This window comes from Magnolia sinica, chromosome 10 (genome assembly GCF_029962835.1).
Source record: "Magnolia sinica isolate HGM2019 chromosome 10, MsV1, whole genome shotgun sequence".
Lineage (NCBI taxonomy): Eukaryota > Viridiplantae > Streptophyta > Magnoliopsida > Magnoliales > Magnoliaceae > Magnolia > Magnolia sinica.
Genome location: NC_080582.1, coordinates 63,099,973 through 63,119,867, shown reverse-complemented (window position 1 = coordinate 63,119,867; position 19,895 = coordinate 63,099,973). Strand labels below are relative to the sequence as shown.

At 39.7% G+C, this 19,895-nt stretch overlaps 1 protein-coding gene, 1 long non-coding RNA gene and 1 other non-coding gene across 3 annotated transcripts; all 3 read left to right on the top strand.

Moving 5' to 3' along the window:
- The first annotated feature begins 4,656 nt into the window (after positions 1–4,656).
- LOC131217810 (small nucleolar RNA R71) lies at positions 4,657–4,763 on the top strand. Its single transcript, XR_009157400.1, has one exon. It is a non-coding gene; the product is annotated as a small nucleolar RNA R71 (small nucleolar RNA).
- Positions 4,764–11,798: 7,035 nt separating this feature from the next.
- On the top strand, positions 11,799–13,464 carry LOC131257506 (uncharacterized). The gene is made up of 2 exons (XR_009177465.1): positions 11,799–11,935; positions 12,976–13,464. It is a non-coding gene; the product is annotated as an uncharacterized LOC131257506 (long non-coding RNA).
- A 4,710-nt stretch (positions 13,465–18,174) lies between these two features.
- On the top strand, positions 18,175–19,054 carry LOC131217554 (uncharacterized). Its single transcript, XM_058212490.1, has 4 exons — positions 18,175–18,287; positions 18,366–18,569; positions 18,662–18,754; positions 18,845–19,054. Exons 2-4 carry the CDS (start codon positions 18,405–18,407, stop codon positions 19,052–19,054), a joined length of 468 nt encoding a protein of 155 aa, XP_058068473.1. The 5' UTR covers positions 18,175–18,287; positions 18,366–18,404.
- Positions 19,055–19,895: the final 841 nt, after the last annotated feature.

The window sequence follows — 19,895 nt, the reverse complement described above, 5'->3', positions numbered from 1 at the left end:
TATTTTAAACTCTTTGCCATTGTCAGGATCTCTTATCTCGATGGCCCCATGAGGATACGCAGTGACCACAATGTAAGGGCCAGTCCAACGAGATTGAAGCTTACTTGGAAAGAGATGTAATCGAGAATTATACAAAAGGACTTTTTGACTAGGTGTGAATGATTTTCGTAGAATACGTTGGTCATGAAACACCTTCATTCGATCCTTGTAAATTCTCGAGTTCTCGTATGCGTCGTTCCAGATTTCTTCGAGTTCATTCAACTGAAGTTTGTATTGTCCAGATTGAAATTTAATTTTTTGATTGCCAAGTAAGCTCTATGTTCCAACTCCACAGGCAAGTGGCAAGCCTTCCCATAGACAAGTCTAAAGGGGGACATTCCAATAGGGGTTTTAAATGCAGTACAGTAAGCCCATAAGGCATCGGTCAATCGGATTGACCAATCCTTACGATCAGGGTTAACCATTTTCTCCAAAATGTGTCTGATCTCTCCATTGGAAATCTCAACTTGCCGACTTGTCTGTGGGTGATATGGGGTGCTCACCTTATGAGAGATACTGTATTTCTTCATTAAACACTCGAATGGCCTATTACAAAAGTGTGAGCCCCCATCACTAATGATAGCTCGAGGCGTTCCGAATCGGGAAAGGATGTTCTCTTTTAAGAATTTAATGACCGTGCGATGGTCATTATTCCGACACAGAATCGCTTCAACCTATTTAATGACATAGTCTACAGCGAGCAAAATATATAGATTTCTAAAAGATTGGGGGAATGGTCCCATGAAATTAATGCCCCAACAATCAAATGCCTCGATGATAAGGATGAGATTCAAAGGCATCATATTTCGATGGGACAATGCTCCCAATTTCTAACAACGCTCACAAGCCTTGCAAAACTCATGAGTGTCCCTGAACATAGTGGCCTAATAAAAGCCACACTACAGAATCTTGGCTGTGGTCTTTTTAGTAGAAAAGTGACCACCACAAGCCTGTGAGTGATAGAAGGAGATGACACTCTGATACTCATCGTATGGCACACATCTCCTTAAGATCTAGTCTGGGCAATATTTAAATAAATATGGATCGTCCCAGAAAAAGTTACATACCTTGGTAAAGAATTTCTTCTTATCTTGCGTAGTCCAATGTGTCAGTATGGAACCTGTGGCAAGATAATTAACAATATTAGCGAACCAAGGTGAATGGGAGACTCTAAACAGTTGTTCATCAGGAAACATATCATTGATATGTGTCATTTCAAGGGAATCAGAGGGATTAAGGCAAGAAAGATGGTCAGCCACTACGTTCTCTACTCCCTTTTTATCTTTTATTTCTAGGTGAACTTCTTGGAGAAGGAGGATCCATCGTATCAGGTGGGGCTTAGCATCATTCTTAGATAGAAGATACTTGAGCGCCATGTGATTAGTGTAAATAATGATCTTGGATCCGATCAAGTAGGATCGAAATTTGTCCAAAGCGAATACTACGGCCAAGAGTTCCTTTTCCGTAGTCGAGTAGTTTACTTGGGCAGGATTTAGAGTCTTACTTGCATAATGAATAATATAGAGTTTCTTACCTTTTCTCTGGCCTAGAACCGCCCCAAGAGCATAATCAGACGCGTCGCACATAAGTTTAAAAGGAATGCCCCAGTCAGGTGGTTGTATGATGGGTGCACTAGTCAACATGCCCTTAAGCTTAGTGAAAGCTTCCTGGCATGGCTCAGTCCACTCGTATGGTGCATTCTTTTAAAGTAGATTATATAAAGGACGAGAGATGAGACTAAAGTCCTTTATGAATCTTCTGTAAAACTCAGCGTGTCCTAAGAAGGATCGCACGTCCCGTATGTTCTTGGGTGGAGGTAGGTTAGAGATAAGATCAAAATTTTCCTTATCCACCTCGATTCCTATGGATGAGATAATATGTCCAAGAATAATTCCCTTATGAACCATAAAATGACACTTCTCCCAATTAAGTACCAAGTTCTTTTCTTCATATCTTTTCAATACACATTTAAGACTCTCTAAGCACTCGCTGAAAGATGAACCGAAAATAGAGAAATCATCCATGAAGACCTCTAGATATTTCCCCACCATGTCAGAAAAGATACTCATCATACATCGCTGAAAGGTGATAGGGGCATTGCATAATCCGAATGACATTCTTCTGTAGGCAAAGGTGCCGTAAGGACATGTAAATGTGGTCTTTTCTTGGTCCTCAAGAGCGATTTCAATCTGATTATAGCCTGAATACCTATCAAGGAAACAGTAATAGGAATGACAAGTTAGCTTTTCCAAGATTTGATCAATAAAGGGCAAAGGAAAGTGGTCCTTCCTTGTGACGGTATTCAGCTTCCTGTAGTCAATGCACATTCTCCAACCAGTAGTAACTCAAGTTGGCACGAGTTCATTATTGGCATTGGCTATGATGGTAATCCTGGACTTCTTAGGAACCACCTGAGTTGGACTCACCCATTGACAATCGGATATGGGGTATATGATACCCACATCTAATAGTTTAAGAACCTCGGCCTTAACCACTTTCTTCATGTTTGGATTTAGTCTATGCTGTAATTGCCGAGCAGTCTTTGCATTATCCTTAAGATATATATGGTGAGTACAAATCGAGGGGTCGATTGCCTTGAGGTCCGCTATCGTCCATCCAAGGGCTCCCTTATGCTCAATGAGAGTAGATATGAGCATACTCTTCTGTTCTTTCTCCAGATGGGCAGAGATCACCACTAGGTATGTCTCATCTTGACCTAAATATGCGTATTTCAAATCAGAGGGTAAAGGTTTTAGGTCAAGCTTCGGTAGCTTGAGGTTAGAGGGTAGAGGCCTTACATTGGTTTGTGGCAATTCTTCAAATTATGGCTTCCACCGGTTAACTTTAAGTACCGGTGCAGTATCAAGCAAGACACACGTCTCCCTAATCATGTTATCATCAAAATCATGGGAGTGGGCCAAGCATATCTATAGAGGGTCAGAGGATAAGGTCAGAGGTGTCGTATCTTCCACTAAAGAGTCAATCATGTTAATGTCATGGAAATCGTCATCATCTTCCAAGTTTCTGCCATTATTGAAAAAGATGTTTGACTCCAATGTCATATTCCCAAAAGACATGGTCATGACACCATTCCTGCAATTGATAATTGCATTTGAAGTGGTAAGGAATGAGCGACCAAGAATGACAGGAATTTGAGTGTTCATGTTATTGATGGGTTCGGTGTCCAGGATGATAAAATCTACAAGGTAGTAAAATCTATCAACTTGGACCAACATATCCTCAATTATCCCTCTTGGTACACGAACAGAGCGATCAGCAAGTTATAGTGTGGTTAGGGTGGATTTTAATTCCCCCAAACTTAACTGTCTGTATACCGAGTAGGGAATCAGATTGACGCTTGCTCCTAAGTCAAGAAGTGCATGATCAATTCGATGGTCCCCGATTACACATGATATGGTTGGGCTACAGGGATCTTTGAATTTCTGTGACACATCTTGCTTTAGAATGGTACTCACTTTCTCGGTCAAGAAGATCTTCTTTTGAATATTCTGCCATCGTTTGGTCGTGCATAAGTCTTTCAGGAATTTAGCATATGAAGGTATCTGTTTTACGACATCAAGTAGAGGAATGTTGACCTTCACTTGTTTCAACACCTCTAGGATATCCTGAGAGTTAGAGAGAGGTTTTGCTGTGACCAACCGTTGGGGAAATGGAGCAACTGGCTTTTCTAGAAGTTTCGGTTCTAATTTTTGTAGGGCCTCACTAGGTCCATCATTGTTGTCCTCTTCTGGTTCTTGAGGCTTTTCAGGCCTAACCGGAAGGGTTTTATCAATGATCTTCCCACTTCTAAGAGCGGTGATGGATTTAGCGTGCTCCGTTTGATTTGAAGAGCTAGGGTCACTTATTTCATATTGCGGTTTGAGATTGGGGAGATGTTGAGCAGGAAACATCCCCTTCCCTCCACTTGTTAATTGTGACTCTATCCTTTGAATAGACGACGTAAGCGTTCCTAATGCTGTGTGGACATCATGAAATGCTCGTGCAGAATTTTGATTAAGTAGCTCTTATTCTCAAATATGTGTTTGAACTGGATCCTCTTGAGGTTTCCCTTGATTTGGAATTTGATTGAAGAAACCTTGAGGTGTAGCAGTTTGTCCATTTCTCTAACTAAAGTTTGGATGATTTTTCCTACCAGGATTGTACGTATTAGAGGTCGGTCCATTGAAAGGTCTTTGATAAGTATTTACAGCATTGGATTATTCATTCAACACTTCTCGAAAGGCGGGTATTGTAGGACAATTTTCAGTTGTATGAATGTTGCAATCATAGAAGCCGCAAACACTTTCATTAACCTTATCCTTCTTTCCTTCCATAGCCTCAAATTTTCTTATGAGCATAGTCACTTTATACTTGAGATCATCCTCTTCTTTTAAAAGATACAATCCATCTTTCTCCTTAGATTGAGTCGGCCTAGACGTGATGTTTGATTTTGGGTAATAGTCCCATAATTGTGTTTTTTCAGCAAGACTATTAAGGTCATCCCATACATCGTCGACATTTTTATTAATGAATTCTTCATTACACATTGTCTCGACCATTTGGTGCATGGAAGATGTCAGTCAATCGTAGAAAAAATTTGTAATGCGCCACATTTCAAAGCCGTGTTGTGGGCATGAACTGACCAAATCCTTGAACCTTTCCCAACATTGTTAAAATGTTTCATCCTCCTTTTGGGTGAAGTTCATGATTGCTTTTCTAAGGGTAATCGTTTTATGATGTGGAAAAAATTTCTTTATAAATTCCCTCTGCATATCATTCCATGTGCCAATGGATCTAGGATGCAGTGAATGTAACCACGCCTGAGCCTTTTCCTTCAAAAAAAAAGGAAAGAGTTTCAGCCTGACTATGTCCTCAGACACATTTTGAAAATATAAAGTAGTTATGATCTCATCAAACTCTTTCAAATGTAGATATGGTTCTTCAGATTCAAGCCCATGGAACTTAGGAAGGAATTGGATAACCCCTGTCTTGATGTCCATATGTCCTGTATTTTAAGAAAAAAATCATGCATGAGGGCGTACTTACCCCCGCTGGTTGTAAATAATCTCATAAAGTACGAGGTGGGGGTGCTTGATGCACCTCATTCTCATCCTGAATGTCCTTTACCCTAGGTTGGGGTAGAAGAGGTTGGTTTTCAGCCATCACTTCAATTAACTTAGGAAATTTTGAGTGGTGTCTAGTCCTGCTATGGATAGTCAACCCCTCAACCAATCCCCCTTCAGCTAAGAGACGTCGAGTGTTGTCATGGGCCCACTTGGGCATGAAACACTCGCAGCCCTTAATCAAATTCGAAACCTAATCCTAAGAAAGGAAAAGAAAATCTAGAAAGAAAGAGAGGGTTGGAAAGAAGTTACCAAATTAGAGTCCCTAAGTTAAAAACCTGCAAAAGAAAACAAAACAAGTCAGTTTCTAAAGAGAAGGTCTAAAATTAGAAAATCTTTAAAAAGAAAGATAGAAGTAAACTAGTTTTTAAAAGAAGAAATTCCTAAAAGAAAGTGAAAATTTCTAAAATAAATTAGGAAAGTCCTAAACTAGAAAGTAAGTTACTAAAAGAGATCTGAAAAATAGAAAGTAGAGAAAGAGCTTACCGAATTAGAAATTTCTATCTTAAAAGCCTACAAAATAGGAAAGTTAGTTTCTAAACAAAAAGTCTATAAGTAGAAAATTTCTAAAAATAAATTATAAAACAATGTTAAATTCTAAAAGAGTTAGAATTAGAAACTTGCTGAAAAAAGAAAACAAATTCTAATATAGAAATAGCAAGGAAGAAATTAAGATAGAAATTACCAATTTAGAAACCTATCTCAGAATCCTACAAAACGGGAAAAATAAGTTAGTTTCTAAAAATCAAGAAAAAACAAAAAATCTAAGGTTAGAAAAATCCTAATCTTAAACTGTAACGCCTTGAAATTCAGGGGTCAAGCATAACTCAGCTCCCGAGTTTCAAAACATCACTTATGCAACATATTTAATGATGGATGTATGTTGTCTGTATGAGTGCATAAAACATGGAGTAGATTAAGCCAAACTGCAAACATAATTCAGGGATAAGTGAAAGTCGCAAGCGGAAGACTTAAAGAAACATATGTGTACATGTGCAAGTCCTTGTAATATGTATACTTTGCCAGGTTATAATTACAAGTTTTGTTTTCAAAATACAAGTATCCAAATGAAATCATCTACTCCAAAGAAAACCCAGAATCCCCGTAGATCAGGACACGACTCACATGAACCCGCCTGAGAACTGCATAAAAGAAAACACGTCCTCGTCATCCTCATACTCCTGCTCTGCCTCCAGGGTCGCGTCATCATCTACATCTAAGATAGAGTCTGGTTGGTGTTGAAACACCATCCCAGAATGTGGGAGTGAGTGATCAACTTAGTGGAACTATATAGTAAAAGTTAACATGTCATCAAATCAATCAAGCAGTAATGATAAGGCATTACAATCAAACACGTCCTAATTACTCTTGTTAATGCAAGGATGTATGTAGAAATGATGCATGCCCTCGCCTGCACTCCCTCAACGTCTTCATCTTACGGTACGTATGACAACTTCCCACAGTGCCAACGACGCCAACGCATATGCAATGCGGTGCATGAACATGATTACCAAGTTGTTATTAGTCCTTTTCATACAGCAGGATTGGGAAGCTAAAGTACCTTCCTCATATCAATTCCCAAACAGTGATCCATTCTAGGGTCGTCAGTCCTAGACAATCTCATATGATCATATGGTTTTAGGTCCCAGCAAAGGGCTCGTCACCAATCAATGCATACCTATCATACCTTAGTTACTACCCTAAGGTTCGTCACCTCAATGCAGTATCAAGGCATGCTCGAGGTCACTACAAAGGGCTCGTCACCAATCAATGTAGGTCGACAACACGAATATAGTGTCCCATACCACCATAATCAGCTCACGAGTCTGGTGTGCTCACTGGTCGCTACAGGGAGGCTCGTCACCCCAGCGTCGGCCGACAGCTCGACCATGGTGTCCCATACCACCATGCCCGGATGATGAGTCTTAGCGGATCAAGGTACAATGGTTAACAAGATTGCATTGGTAAGTTTGGTACCCTAGATTCAAACAATAGCGTCCATACATGGTGTACATCCACTGGGATAATTGGGTTACTTAACGAACTCAACTAGCACAAGGGCACGTTGACTTGAACGACATAGAGTGCGCAAATACTCCGTGTGGCCAAACCATTGCCGACAACCCTAATACGACTCGGTTTCGTCAAACACGTCCTACGTGGCGAAAACAACCTCGGCCATGAACTCAAGGTTTGTTACCGATTCCCTGGACTATTCATAGTCCCAAACATCTTTAATTATAACATATATTCATACTAACAATTTAAACAGTAATGGAACAACAATTCTAATCATACAATATGAAAGCATTTGATGAATATCAACTTAACATGAATTACACATAAGTAGTGCTTGAAGTTAAACAACAAAGAATGTAAATTGCATGTAGGAAATCATACACACCAATAGGATAGTTGAGAATCTCTTCTCAACGCCCATAAATAGGTTAATATTTTACACTCTTGATCATTCAGACATTTCTACAAACACTTAGAGTACATAGTCCAACATACATGACGTATGTTGGTGATAACACACATTTGAACAATTCCTTTTGCCAAGGAGTTGATACACATACAACTAGCACAAGTACACGATAATTAATCATGGCAAACACATGTTCGTATTTCATATGTATACGATACTTTCTACATATACATAGAATACACAAATCTCAATATATCTCATATATATCAGAAACGCAATATAAACATCGCAGTTGGCATGTGAAATTTCATCCACAATAATAATAAACCATTACCCAACATTGAAAGCCTTGAAAACCATAACTTATACGAATATAGTCCGCACCTTAAACTAGAAAAAGAGCACAAATCTGATTCAGACGATAAGTCTTCGTCAACGGCGACTAGATAACCTAAGGCATGAATAGGAATGAGCTACATCAACACTTAGACTATTTTAAGCTCTAAAAAAGACTAGGGTTTGATTAACTTACCCAAGAACGAACTTATAATCGCCGGAATAACGATTCAGAAGTGATGGTTTAGGGATGCAGAGTAACAAGGAAGAATCTCAAGATGATTCACCGACTTCTCTCTCACTTTCTCTCTCTTTTCCTCTCTCTTTCTTAGCTAGGGTTAGGAAATTCGTATGGAATTGAGAGTGAGGGTTTTAAGGTCTTTATATAGGCCTAACATTGATGAAAATAGCCCCAAGGCCAAGGTATACTTAGGTTATAACCAAATCGAGTCTATTTCGATCCAACGGAGCATTTCTGGTGGTCCTTTTTCCACGTGCCGTCGGACTTAAGCTCATTGACCATGGATCTAGGTCAGGCTGAGTTTTCGTACCGATCGGATTTACAGATCAGCCGTGGTGGACCAACTCAATTCAACGGTCACCGAAACTCGATCAGGTCCACTGGCACTATGACATGCCAGGGCCATCTTCCCTGATCTGAGGGTGAAATTGGGTCAGAATCCAACGGTCAAAAAGCTTAGAATCGGCGCGCAAGCGGTACGACTTAGATTTCATAAATATATATTTAATTTCTCAGCTTTTTCACACTCTTTACTCCGGACTCAAGGAAATCGACTCAGGACATCATCTGGACTTAATTTTTGAGGTGATGGTCAAGCCCAACAAAGAGATTATAATTGTCTAAGATCGTCGCTATCGAACTTTCGACGCACGGTCCAGGTCCGATACATAGTTTCCAAGTACTCCCAAGAGCAACTGGATTTAGCGTTGAATCCAAGATTTTAGGGTAACATAGGGCTAACGATTCTACAGGTTTTGAGTCCTGTAGGTCAAATTTAAAGTGATTAGTGCTAATTTCACAAGCAATCGAGTTTAGCGCTAATTAACCTACATTTAACTTCTAAGGAATTTGAGGTAGTACTCGGGTCTTTACACAAAATTTTTCGGGTCATTACATAAACTAATCCTAAAACTAATTAATTTCAAAGAATCGTAACTATTAATCCCCGGCAACGGCTCCAAAAACTTGTTCACTCCCCAAGTACAGGGTTGTGATGTAGTAATAAACTCGGTGAGACCGAGGTCGAATCCCAAGGGACTAAAACCTGTACGTAATCTGAAACTAACTAGAACTAGAACTAGAATGAGATGAAATCTAAATCAAGTGTAATTTGAGGAATAATGATGAAATAATTATCTAAAACTTAAACAATTTAGGGAAAGGAACTAGGGATTCAGAGGATCCACTTGTAGAGATCAGGGAAATCTTATGCCTGTTTTAAGAACTCAACTGGACTTAGAGTTCCATCTTCATGAAAATCAAGATTGAACTTCCTTTGATATAGTTTTTAAGAGATGAAAGGTATATGAATTAGAATGGATTCTATCACTAAACCATGCCCATGAGACAAAGTAAACAACAGAATTAACTAATTACTAACCAATGAATAATGTATGAAGGTTAGGAAGGGTACCGTCAATAGGGCTTCCTGACATCATAAACATAAAAAAGGAAAGGAACATGCTCAAAGCTATCGCAGACCTATTGTAATTTTAGTCACAATAGACCATTAAAAACTAAAAACAATCCCTTAATTAAACCAAAATCAACATCATTTCAGTATAAACAAAAGGCATAAGCTAAAAATCTCCCATCATGCTACAAGCTTCACCTCTTAGCCCTAGCTAAGTGGTTTAGCCTGACATGGTGGTGGTGAGGCTAAAATCCCTTAGAAAAAGAAAGCACAAAAGCAAGACAAAAATTAAAAATAATGTGAAGACGTCCTCCACCCTCTCTCTCTTGTACAGACGGTTCCTGGAAAGTTTCCCAAGCTCTGGCTCTCCTCATCCACGTTTTGGAACTCTTTTTATAGCTGTTGGAGTGGCTGGAGTGGTGGAAATCAGATTTGGAAAGCTATCGCATGCGCAGCGAAAGCCTTTTCGCAGCTAAGTTCGGGGCTTCATAACTCTCGCGTTCCTTGTATTATGTCTATAAAATCAATGTCTCTTGGGACGTTTTTGACTTCTATACACGATAGACAGTTCAGATCTGCCATATGATCAAAGATGGTGGCCCACAACCGCCTGGAAAAGTCGATTTTCACGGATGTACGAAAGCTTTCGCACTCTTTCGTTGTCATAATCGGTGGGCCCCACAGAAGCATTTTCAGGGAAACACTACAAGAAAGAGAGCCTTTAGCCTCAATTTTTTAGCCTCGGTTCAAAAAAAGGAGGCTAAATAATATGGTTTTTAGCCTCTGTTGTAAAGGAACTGAGGTTAAAAATTCACTTTTTGCCTCGGTTGATGAGAAACTAAGGCCAAAACTCTTCCCTATTGCCTCGGTTGGTGAGAAACTGAGGCTAAAAGTCAGCCCTTTTGCCTCGGTTGGTGAGCAACTAAGGCCAAAAGTCTGCCCTTTTGCCTCGGTTGTTGAGAACTGAAGCCAAAAGTCTGCCCTTTTGCCTCGGTTGTTGAGAACTGAGGCCAAAAGTCTGCCCTTTTGCCTCGGTTGGCGAGCAATTGAGGGTAAAAGTCTGCCCTTTTGCCTCGGTTGGTGAGCAACTGAGGCTAAAAGTCTACCCTTTTGCCTCGGTTGTTGAGAACTGAGGCAAAAAGTCTGCCCTTTTGCCTCGGTTGATGAGAAATTGAGACCAAAAGTCTGCCCTTTTGCCTCGGTTGGTGAGAAATCGAGGCCAAAAGTCTGCCCTTTTGCCTCGGTTGGTGAGCAACCGAGGTTAAAAGTCTGCCTTTTTGCCTCGGTTGTTGAGAAACTGAGGCTAAAAGTCTGCCCTTTTGCCTCGGTTGGTGAGCAACCGAGGTTAAAAGTCTGCCTTTTTGCCTCGGTTGTTGAGAAACTGAGGCTAAAAGTCTGCCCTTTTGCCTCGGTTGGTGAGAAACTGAGGCCAAAAGTCTACCCTTTTGCCTCGGTTATTGAAAACTAAGGCCAAAAGCCTACCTTTTTGCCTCGGTTATTGAAAACTGAGGCCAAAAGTTTACCCTTTTTTCTCGGTTGGTGAGCAACTGAGGCCAAAAGTCTACCCTTTTGTCTCGGTTATTGAAAACTGAGGCCAAAAGTTTTCCATTTTGCCTCGGTTGGTGAGAAACTGAGGCCAAAAATTTACCATTTTACCTCAGTTGGTGAGCAAACGAGGCTAAAAGTATGTCAAATGTCTACCCTTTTGCCTCGGTTGGTGAGTAACTGAGGCCAAAAGTCTGTCATTTTGCCTCGGTTGGTTAGTAACCGAGGCTAAAAGTCTGTCCATCATTTTTGGAAACTCATTTATAGAAGTGGGCCGAAAAATTATTTCTTGAAGACGCCTATCATTGAAGCCTTTTCGAGGCTACCGAACTCATCACGGTGGGCCACGGTAAGATTTCAAAGGTAAATGGTCCTATTCTCATTGATCCATGCATTATGGCCCATTAGAATGTTAAATCAGCCTACTATTTTGGGTCCCATTCTAAAATAATATATCATAAGAGATGGCTGGAGCGGATGCCATGTCATGGTGGGCCCTACAGAGGTCTCTGGCCGTTTTTGCCTCGGTTATGAAAACTGAGGCCAATATCGCCCCGGACACCTGCCATTATACTGAGAAAAGAGCAAGGGTACTTTCGACCCTACGTTTTCGTTATTTCTACAAAAGCAAAGCACCATCTCTCACTCAGCTTTTTGGGCAAAAGGTCTCTGCGAGTCCACGCAAGTCTCCTAAAACCCTCATTTCTCTCAATTTCTGCTCGAAAATCGCCGTCTCTTTCTTCACTTCCAACCATTTCGTCGATTGATGGCGAAAGGAGCTTCGGAATTCTCGTTTCTCGGACGTGCAGGTCGGTATTGCTCTTATTCCCGCATTTTCTCGTTAAATCTCGTCGAAGATCGGATGTTCTAGCTCTCAATTTTATTTTTCTTGATTTGTTTGGAATTTCTTTGCTGTTTTTCTATTTTTTCTCGATCGAGAACCCTAGATCATCTGGTTTAGAGAGGAATGCAGAGATTTTTTTTTTTTGAATTCTGTCGGATTCCCATAAAGAAGACCTTTGCGATTTCCTTGTTTGCAGATATTGATTCTTTAAGCATGTTTTCGAGTTTTTTCTAGTTGAAACCTTGGAAACGGAGATTTCACATGGAAATTTCGTCGATTTTTTAAAATGTTAGGAAAATTTTGCTTACTCTTGCTCTTGATTTCTCATTTACTTTTTTCTTTTAATGATTTTTTTTTTCTTTTTGGTATTTTGAGTTTCTGTTGATTCATGACTTTAGAAGTGGAAATTTTACGAATTTCTTTGGAAATACTTCTCATTGTTCTTATTTTTCATTTTTCTTCATTTTGATGATCTTTTCTCTATCCTTTATATACATTTTTTTCCTATATGAGACCCTAAATTTTTAGACTTGGAGAGAAGAATTTGGTTTCTGATGGCAGTTAGGTTCAGATCTTAGTACTGGAACAAGATCTATTGTTTTTTTTTCTCCAAAATTTTGAGTCTCCCTGTTATCTAGATCTGTAGGTAAACGGATTAGTGCTTTCCTAAAAAATCTCACATTGTAAAGAGCTCGAAGGATTGAAAAATCTGCTCCAGCGCCATCATATCTTTAACTTGGATTATTGTCATTCTAAGCTTTTAGATCAGATATGTAAAAATTAAAAATTAAAAAAAAATAATTTGTTGCTTGCTATGAATGGCTCTACATGCCAACCTGGCACAAATCTAATTATAAGCACAATGTTTTAAGTTACTTGCTATGAATGGCTTTACTAATTATAAGCACAATGTTTTAGCTTTCGTTTTATTTGAAGTTATTATAATTTTTGTTGTAGGCCAATGATAATAATGTTGATGATGATTTATATTGCTATGAATGCTAGGTCAACCAAGGTGGACTCGATAGACTAATCAAACTTTCATCTATATTTTCTGAAGACCCATCTGTGCTACAAGAGGTACATTGAGAGATGAGTTGTGCCAGACTTAAAGTTGAATACATACGATAAGACAGATTGCTATGCACTTGCAAATCCATTACTTTGTTTTATGAGAAATGCAAAAGGGACTAGCCTGAGTGGCATTCCATGGAACTTCCATTCTATCAACATGTTTGAGGATACATTTGAGACTGTCATATAAGCCTTTTTAACATGTATGGTGATCTATTTAGCCTTTTAAGCATGATAGGCTATCCTTAGGTAACTGTTGCATTAACTGTATACTCTGTACTGATTTTTCTCTTTATGGTAGTGTAATAGTGCTTGAGGAACTACTTACATGTTGTCTATGCAGGATGGCATGTGCACTACATGACTTTGCATGCACCAAGATTGCCTCTAAAAGTCCACATAGTTATTAAAAAATAAAAAGGCTTATGCATAACTACGCATATTTTCTTAGCTACCTCAATGTCACATAGCTGCCACATGTACACTTAGTTTTTTTGAGATGGAAATCATTCATGGTGTGGATGTTTAGGGGTTTTGTAATTTAATTAGGTGCCGTGCTCCCTTAGTAGTAGCTAAGGGCCCGTTTGGCCGGGTGGATTGGAAGGGATTGAATGGTATTAGGGTGGATGGCATGGATTTCTAGGTAATGATGGTGTTGTCAGTGGATTGTCTTGAGATCCATGGGATTGCTATATCCCTGGATTGCTATATCCAGTCTGTTTGGCACGCCCGGCCAATCCCGGGATTTAACTTCCAATCCATTCCAATACCATCCAATCCCTTCCAATCCGACCGGCCAAACGGGCCCTAAGGGATGTGTTGGTGACTCTAGAGGAGTCCTGAAGCCTTGGCGACCAATTTATACTAGAATATAAGATAGTAGCAGGACCAATGTTGAGTAGCGTAATAACTACAATGGATTGACATGAATTTTGGGCAGAGTATTGCATTGTTTAAAGTTGGATACAAGTGATGGATAAGAGTTGGATGCAAAAGTCAAGGTAATGTGCTGAGCAATACTCTCTCCTTCGAATTTGGATTCCTTATAAAGTTGCATTATTTTAAGAGTTCCCTTTATTTCCTTGGACAATATAGGGTGAGCTTGGAATATGTTAAGGGCATGAAGGAATTCATTGAGTTTGCATTCAACAATGTTACTAGCGAGGGGAAGATCTTATGTCCATGTGTAAAGTGCACCAACCTCTTTTGGCGTGCTCATAAAGAAGTGGTAGATCATCTTGTGTGTGAGGGAATTATGCCGAATTACACCCGTTGGGTGTTCCATGGGGAGGCATCTTCTTCATCGACTTCCGGCCCTGCAACTAGTACACATGATGTGTGCCTCCACATGATGATATGCATGGATTGTTGCATGATGTGTTTGGAATATCAGGTGTGGATGACATGCCAACTGAGTTGCCATCACAGGAGCCAATATAAGAGGAACTGAATCCTGAAGCTGAAAGATTCTTCAGGTTGGTTGTTGCAAGACGCCGAACAAGCCTTGTACCCAGGATGTAAGAAGTTCACCAAACTCTCTTTTGTTGTTCGAATGTATCAACTTAAGTGCTTAAATGGATGGAGCAACAAGTCATTCACCATGTTACTTGAATTGTTGAAAGAAGCACTCCCCGAGGGTGAGACGTTGCCGAGTTCCTTTTATGAGACCAAGAAGATTATTAAAGAACTGGGCCTCAGTTATAACAAGATCGATGCATGCCCCAATGATTGCCAGTTGTATTGGAAGACTAATGTGAACGATGAGTCATGTGCTGTGTGCGGTATATCCAGATGAAAAATGATGGAACATAATTCTAATGACGATGAGGCAACAACTATTCCCTCCAAAGTTAAGAAGATTCCAGCAAAGACATTGTGGCATTTTCCATTAATACCAAGGTTTCAAAGGTTATTTATGGAAGCACAAACAGCTAAAAACATGAAATGGCATGACAAGGGACGAACCCAGGATGAGTGCATGAGACATCCTGCTGATTCTCCTGTATGGAAATCTTTTGACGAGCAACACCCAAATTTTTCATATGATAGTCGTAATGTCAGGCTTGGGTTAGCAACTGATGGATTCAATCCCTTCGGGACGATGAGTATTGCTCATAGCACATGGCCTGTTGTTTTGATGCCGTACAATTTACCACGGTGGATGTGCATGAAGTAGCCTTACATCATGATGTCTCTACTTATACCAGGCCCGCATGGTGTTGGCAATAATATCGACGTGTATCTACAACCGTTGATAGAAGAATTGCTTAAATTGTGGGAGGTTGGTGTCGACACTTACGATGCATTATCGAAGTTGAATTTTCAAATGCGTGCTGCTTTGTTATGGACTATTAGTGACTTTCCTGGATATGCAATGTTGTCAGGATGGAGCACAAAAGGTAAGCTCGCTTGTCCTAACTGCAATAAAGACACAGAGTCCCAGTGGTTGACACATAGCCATAAGTTTTGTTACATGGGTCATCATCGATTCTTGGATAGAGATCATAGGTATAGACATGATAAAAGGAACTTTAATGGAAAGCTGGAGTTGAGAGAGGTGCCGAAACAACTATCTGGAAATGAAGTGTTAGCTCAAGTGAGCAAAATTAACATAATATTTAGAAAGAAGTCTGATACCAAAGTTGGAAAGAAGAGAAATCGAGACAATAATAAGGAAAAGGGAAAGGCATCTTGTTGGAAGAAGAGAAGTATTTTCTTCAATTTACCATATTGGGCAGGTAATATGTTCGTCACAGCCTTGATGCGATGCACATCGAGAAGAATGTATGCGATAATGTTCTTGGGACGTTGTTGAACATCGACGGGAAGACAAAGGACAATGTGAAGTCTCGTCTGGACCTCCAAGAAATAAAGATAAGATGAACACTTCACCCAAAGCAGAGACCATCAGGCAAAACATATTTGCCCCCTGCATGCTTTACAATGGTGAATAAGGAGAAGGATGATTTCTGCAGAGTCATAAAGAACATGAAGGTACCAGATGGCTATGCGAGTAATATCTCACGATGTACCAATCTCAAAATGAAGAAGATTTTAGGACTCAAGAGCCATGACACTCATGTTTTGATGCAACAAATACTTTCGATTGCCATGTGAAGGACATTACCTCCAAACATGAGCTCAATCCTAATTGAATTAAGCGGATTCTTTAGAGATTTGTGTTCCAAGGTTGGCCGGATGCAGGATTTCAAGTTTCTTGAATCTCAGATTGCTTTAACACTCTGCCAGAGAGGATCTTTCCACCGTCATTCTTTGATATCATGGTGCATTTGCCTATACATTTAGCCAGCGAGGCAATGTTAGCCGGGCCAGTACAGTACCGCTGGATGTACCCAATCAGAAGGTGTGTTTTAAAGTCTCAATATGACCTTTCATTTATCTTGTTGTAATAGATAAAATCATATATACTTATATGTCTATTATGTGACTATAGGTACCTACAGAGACTAAAGTCCTACGTTTGAAACAGAAGTCGGCCAGAGGGTTCGATTGCAGAGGGGTACCTAGCTGAAGAATGCCTAACATTCTGCTCTCGGTACTTACATGGTGTTGAGACAAGATTCAACAGACCGGTTCGAAATGAGGACTTTAGGGATGCGACAGTAGGTCATCCATTGGGAAAGATTGACGTATTTATTATCGAATATGTTGATAGGACACAGGCACATAGATATGTGTTGTTCAACACCAATGCGGTCACACCATTCATTGAGTAAGAGTAGTTTTATTTGTAGCGTTAATTGATAAGAATCTCACTTGTTTACAACTTATTCATCGAATTGAATAAAATGCAGTGAACAACGGAAAGTGATTAAGAAGGAGATGCCCCAAAGAGCACCGAGGCTCCTAGAACGCATCCACAATGAAAAGTTTCCAGATTGGCTTGGAAAGCATGTGGACCATATTGGGAATGATCAAGTTTCGAAAGAAGTTAGAAGCCTGGCTCGGGGCCCTAACACTGTTGCAAGAAGATTTAAAGGATACATCATTAATGGTTTCAGGTTTCGTACAAGAGACCGTGAGAGAGACTTGAAAACACAGAATAGTGGAGTTGTAGTGACAGCAAAGACATCAAGCTTCACAAGTACAAGTGATAGAAACCCTGTTATAGGGGATGTGGATTACTATGGTGTTTTAACAGGCATTATCGAGTTGGATTATTGTGGGTCCAAGAAAGTTGTATTATTTAGGTGTGATTGGGTGGATGTAAGAACTCAGTGCAGGGGAATCAAGAAGGATGAATTTGGGTTCATGCTCGTGAATTTCAAACAATTATGGCATACTGGTCGGAACTTGTATGATGAACCATATGTCTTAGCAACCCAAGTACAATAGGTATTCTATGTCCCCGATCCTATTAATCGTGATTGGCATGTTATTACCAGGTCAAAGCCAAGGGATTTGTTCGAAATGGGTATGAATGATTCATTTGTTGATAATGATACATACCTTCAGAGCTTGCCTTGCATTAATTATACATTGGAAGCGACTATGCTTGCCAATGATGATAATGTGAGTTGGGATAGGACGGATGTGGAGGGAAACGAAGTTAACACTCCACAAAACTTATCTAATTTGATTAAAGAGGACCACAATTCTAGGTCGGAATCTGATGACTAGGTATTGATGCCTAACACAAATGTGATGCATGCTTCTTCTTCTTCTTTTCTTATGCTCACAATTATTTGGTTAACTCCAATCTCATTACATATATTATTTTCATATTGTGAAGGAAATGAAGATGTCGACCTCCGACCATCATCATTCGAGCTTTGTTGACCCGGTCCCGACCACCAACCAGGTTGGACAGAGTTCAGATAGTTCAGCATCGACTCTGGGTATGTAAATATATAATTTAAGTGAAGTAAAGTTAAGCTTGTAGCTTTTATAGTTTTGTTCTGTTCTTGATTTAATTAAATGTAGATATTATATTTCAAATATTTAGAATGCTCATATCTATTCTTTTGTTTCATAAAAAGGGTGGTATTCATAATAGACGATTTCGAGGCCCTACAGTCATCAGCGAGGTGGCGAACTTGCCACCCAATAAGCAACTGAATATCAGTTGGAATAAGTACGGGTAGCCCATTGGACATAAGTATAATGAATTTACAAGGTGGCTGGGCATTTTATCTAGGAATGGGCGCTTAGCGCCTCTTGATCACGATAGTTGGCATCATGTGCCACTATCTCACAAGAATGAGATTTGGAATGAAGTGAAGGTAATATGAAATCAAAAATTCAATTACTCTTTTTGTATTTTTGTATACTAAGTATAATTGATGATTGATGTATTGCAGATCAAGTGGAATATCGACGAGGAGCATCGAAATTGGGTAATGAAGTCCATCGGAGCTTCATGGAAGGAGTGGAAGAAGAGGTTAAAAAAAGAACACTACAAGCAATATTTGACTAATGAGGAACGACTAGCTCACTGTTCTGATCGAGTGGAGTCGACACACTGGAAGTGGCTCGTCACCTATTGGTCAAGTGATGAAGGACAGGTAAAAATTAAACATAAAGAAAAATTATATCCATGTTGGTGTATATTGTTATTTATATTAAAATTTAGTTATTTTACTATGTCACATTGTAGGCCCGCACTCAAAGGAATAAAATCAACCGCAGCAAGCATCGTATGGCCCACACTGCCGGCTTAAGGAGCTTTGCTCAAGTGCGTGAAGAAGAGGTAAATTCTTCTTTGATTTCTAAACTTGAAATGCCATCATTCTATTTTAATATGATTGTTATCAATTCATTTGTTTTTACATGGAAAAAGCGGGCAAAGAATCTTGGTGGAGAGTCTCCTGATCGGGCAACGTTGTTCATAACGACCCATCAGAAAAAAGATGGGAGTGTTGTGAACGAGGAGTCGGCTCATGTTATTGTATGTAGAAATTTATCAATCAATGACATCTCAGATAATATTTTTCATTTAGTCATGATATTGAACAACTTATTTAATATTTTTCTACACTACAGGAAATGATCGAGGAGTTAGAGCAACTCAGACTGCTGAGTCCTCTCAGAGTAGCACTGCCCGAGACGATCTCTTATCCCAGATCTCTTATCCCAGATATTGGGACCAGAGCATCCGGGCCGGGTCCACATGATGGGGTTAGGTCCCACAGCTTCCACGTTATGGGGCATAAGAAATACCATTGCAGAACTCAGGAGGGAGACTGATGAGTTGCGACGACACATGAATGAGCAGGTAGAGCAACTAGTGGAGGAGCAGATGAAAGAACAGATGGCTAAGAATCTAGAGCAAATGGAGCAACGGATGACAGAGTGAATAACGGAGCAGATGGAGCAACGGATGACAGAGCGAATAACAGAGCAGATGATGGCATGAATGAGAGATACTATGAACTCATTGGCTGCAACAGACCAAACTTCGGGCAATGTACTAAATGTAGAGGCTGACTCAGTATCCACTCCTAGGGATAGACCTGAGGCTGAGGGACCTCAGTCGAAGGTTTCGAAGAATCAATAGGTAGTTTTTTGCTGAGATTCATTTATGTGTTATCTTTTACATATATATTTATGTTTTATTACATTTCATGAGTTTGTAGTTCACCATCATTGAATAGTTGGTCCTTTCTTTTTCAGGTCAAGTCGTATTTATGTGTATTTATGTGTTTGACATGCAAAAGAATCCAAGGGCTATCTTAAAATGAGGGTTGCAGATTGGAAAAAGGTGGGCCATACTTTTTTGCTTCATGCTTTGTTTGCTAATGAACTTGGAGATCTAGGAATGTCTGATGGTTTGAACTATGAGAACCAAATTGCTGTTGGATTCTTGTAAGTAAATCACTGCCTTTCTGTCT

Coding starts and splice junctions, on each gene's coding strand:
- LOC131217554 (XM_058212490.1), top strand. CDS start 18,405: ATGAAGTCCATCGGAGCTTCATGGAAGGAGTGGAAGAAGAGGTTAAAA. Junction 18,570..18,661: donor GGTCAAGTGATGAAGGACAG/GTAAAAATTAAA, acceptor GTCACATTGTAG/GCCCGCACTCAAAGGAATAA. Junction 18,755..18,844: donor CTCAAGTGCGTGAAGAAGAG/GTAAATTCTTCT, acceptor ACATGGAAAAAG/CGGGCAAAGAATCTTGGTGG.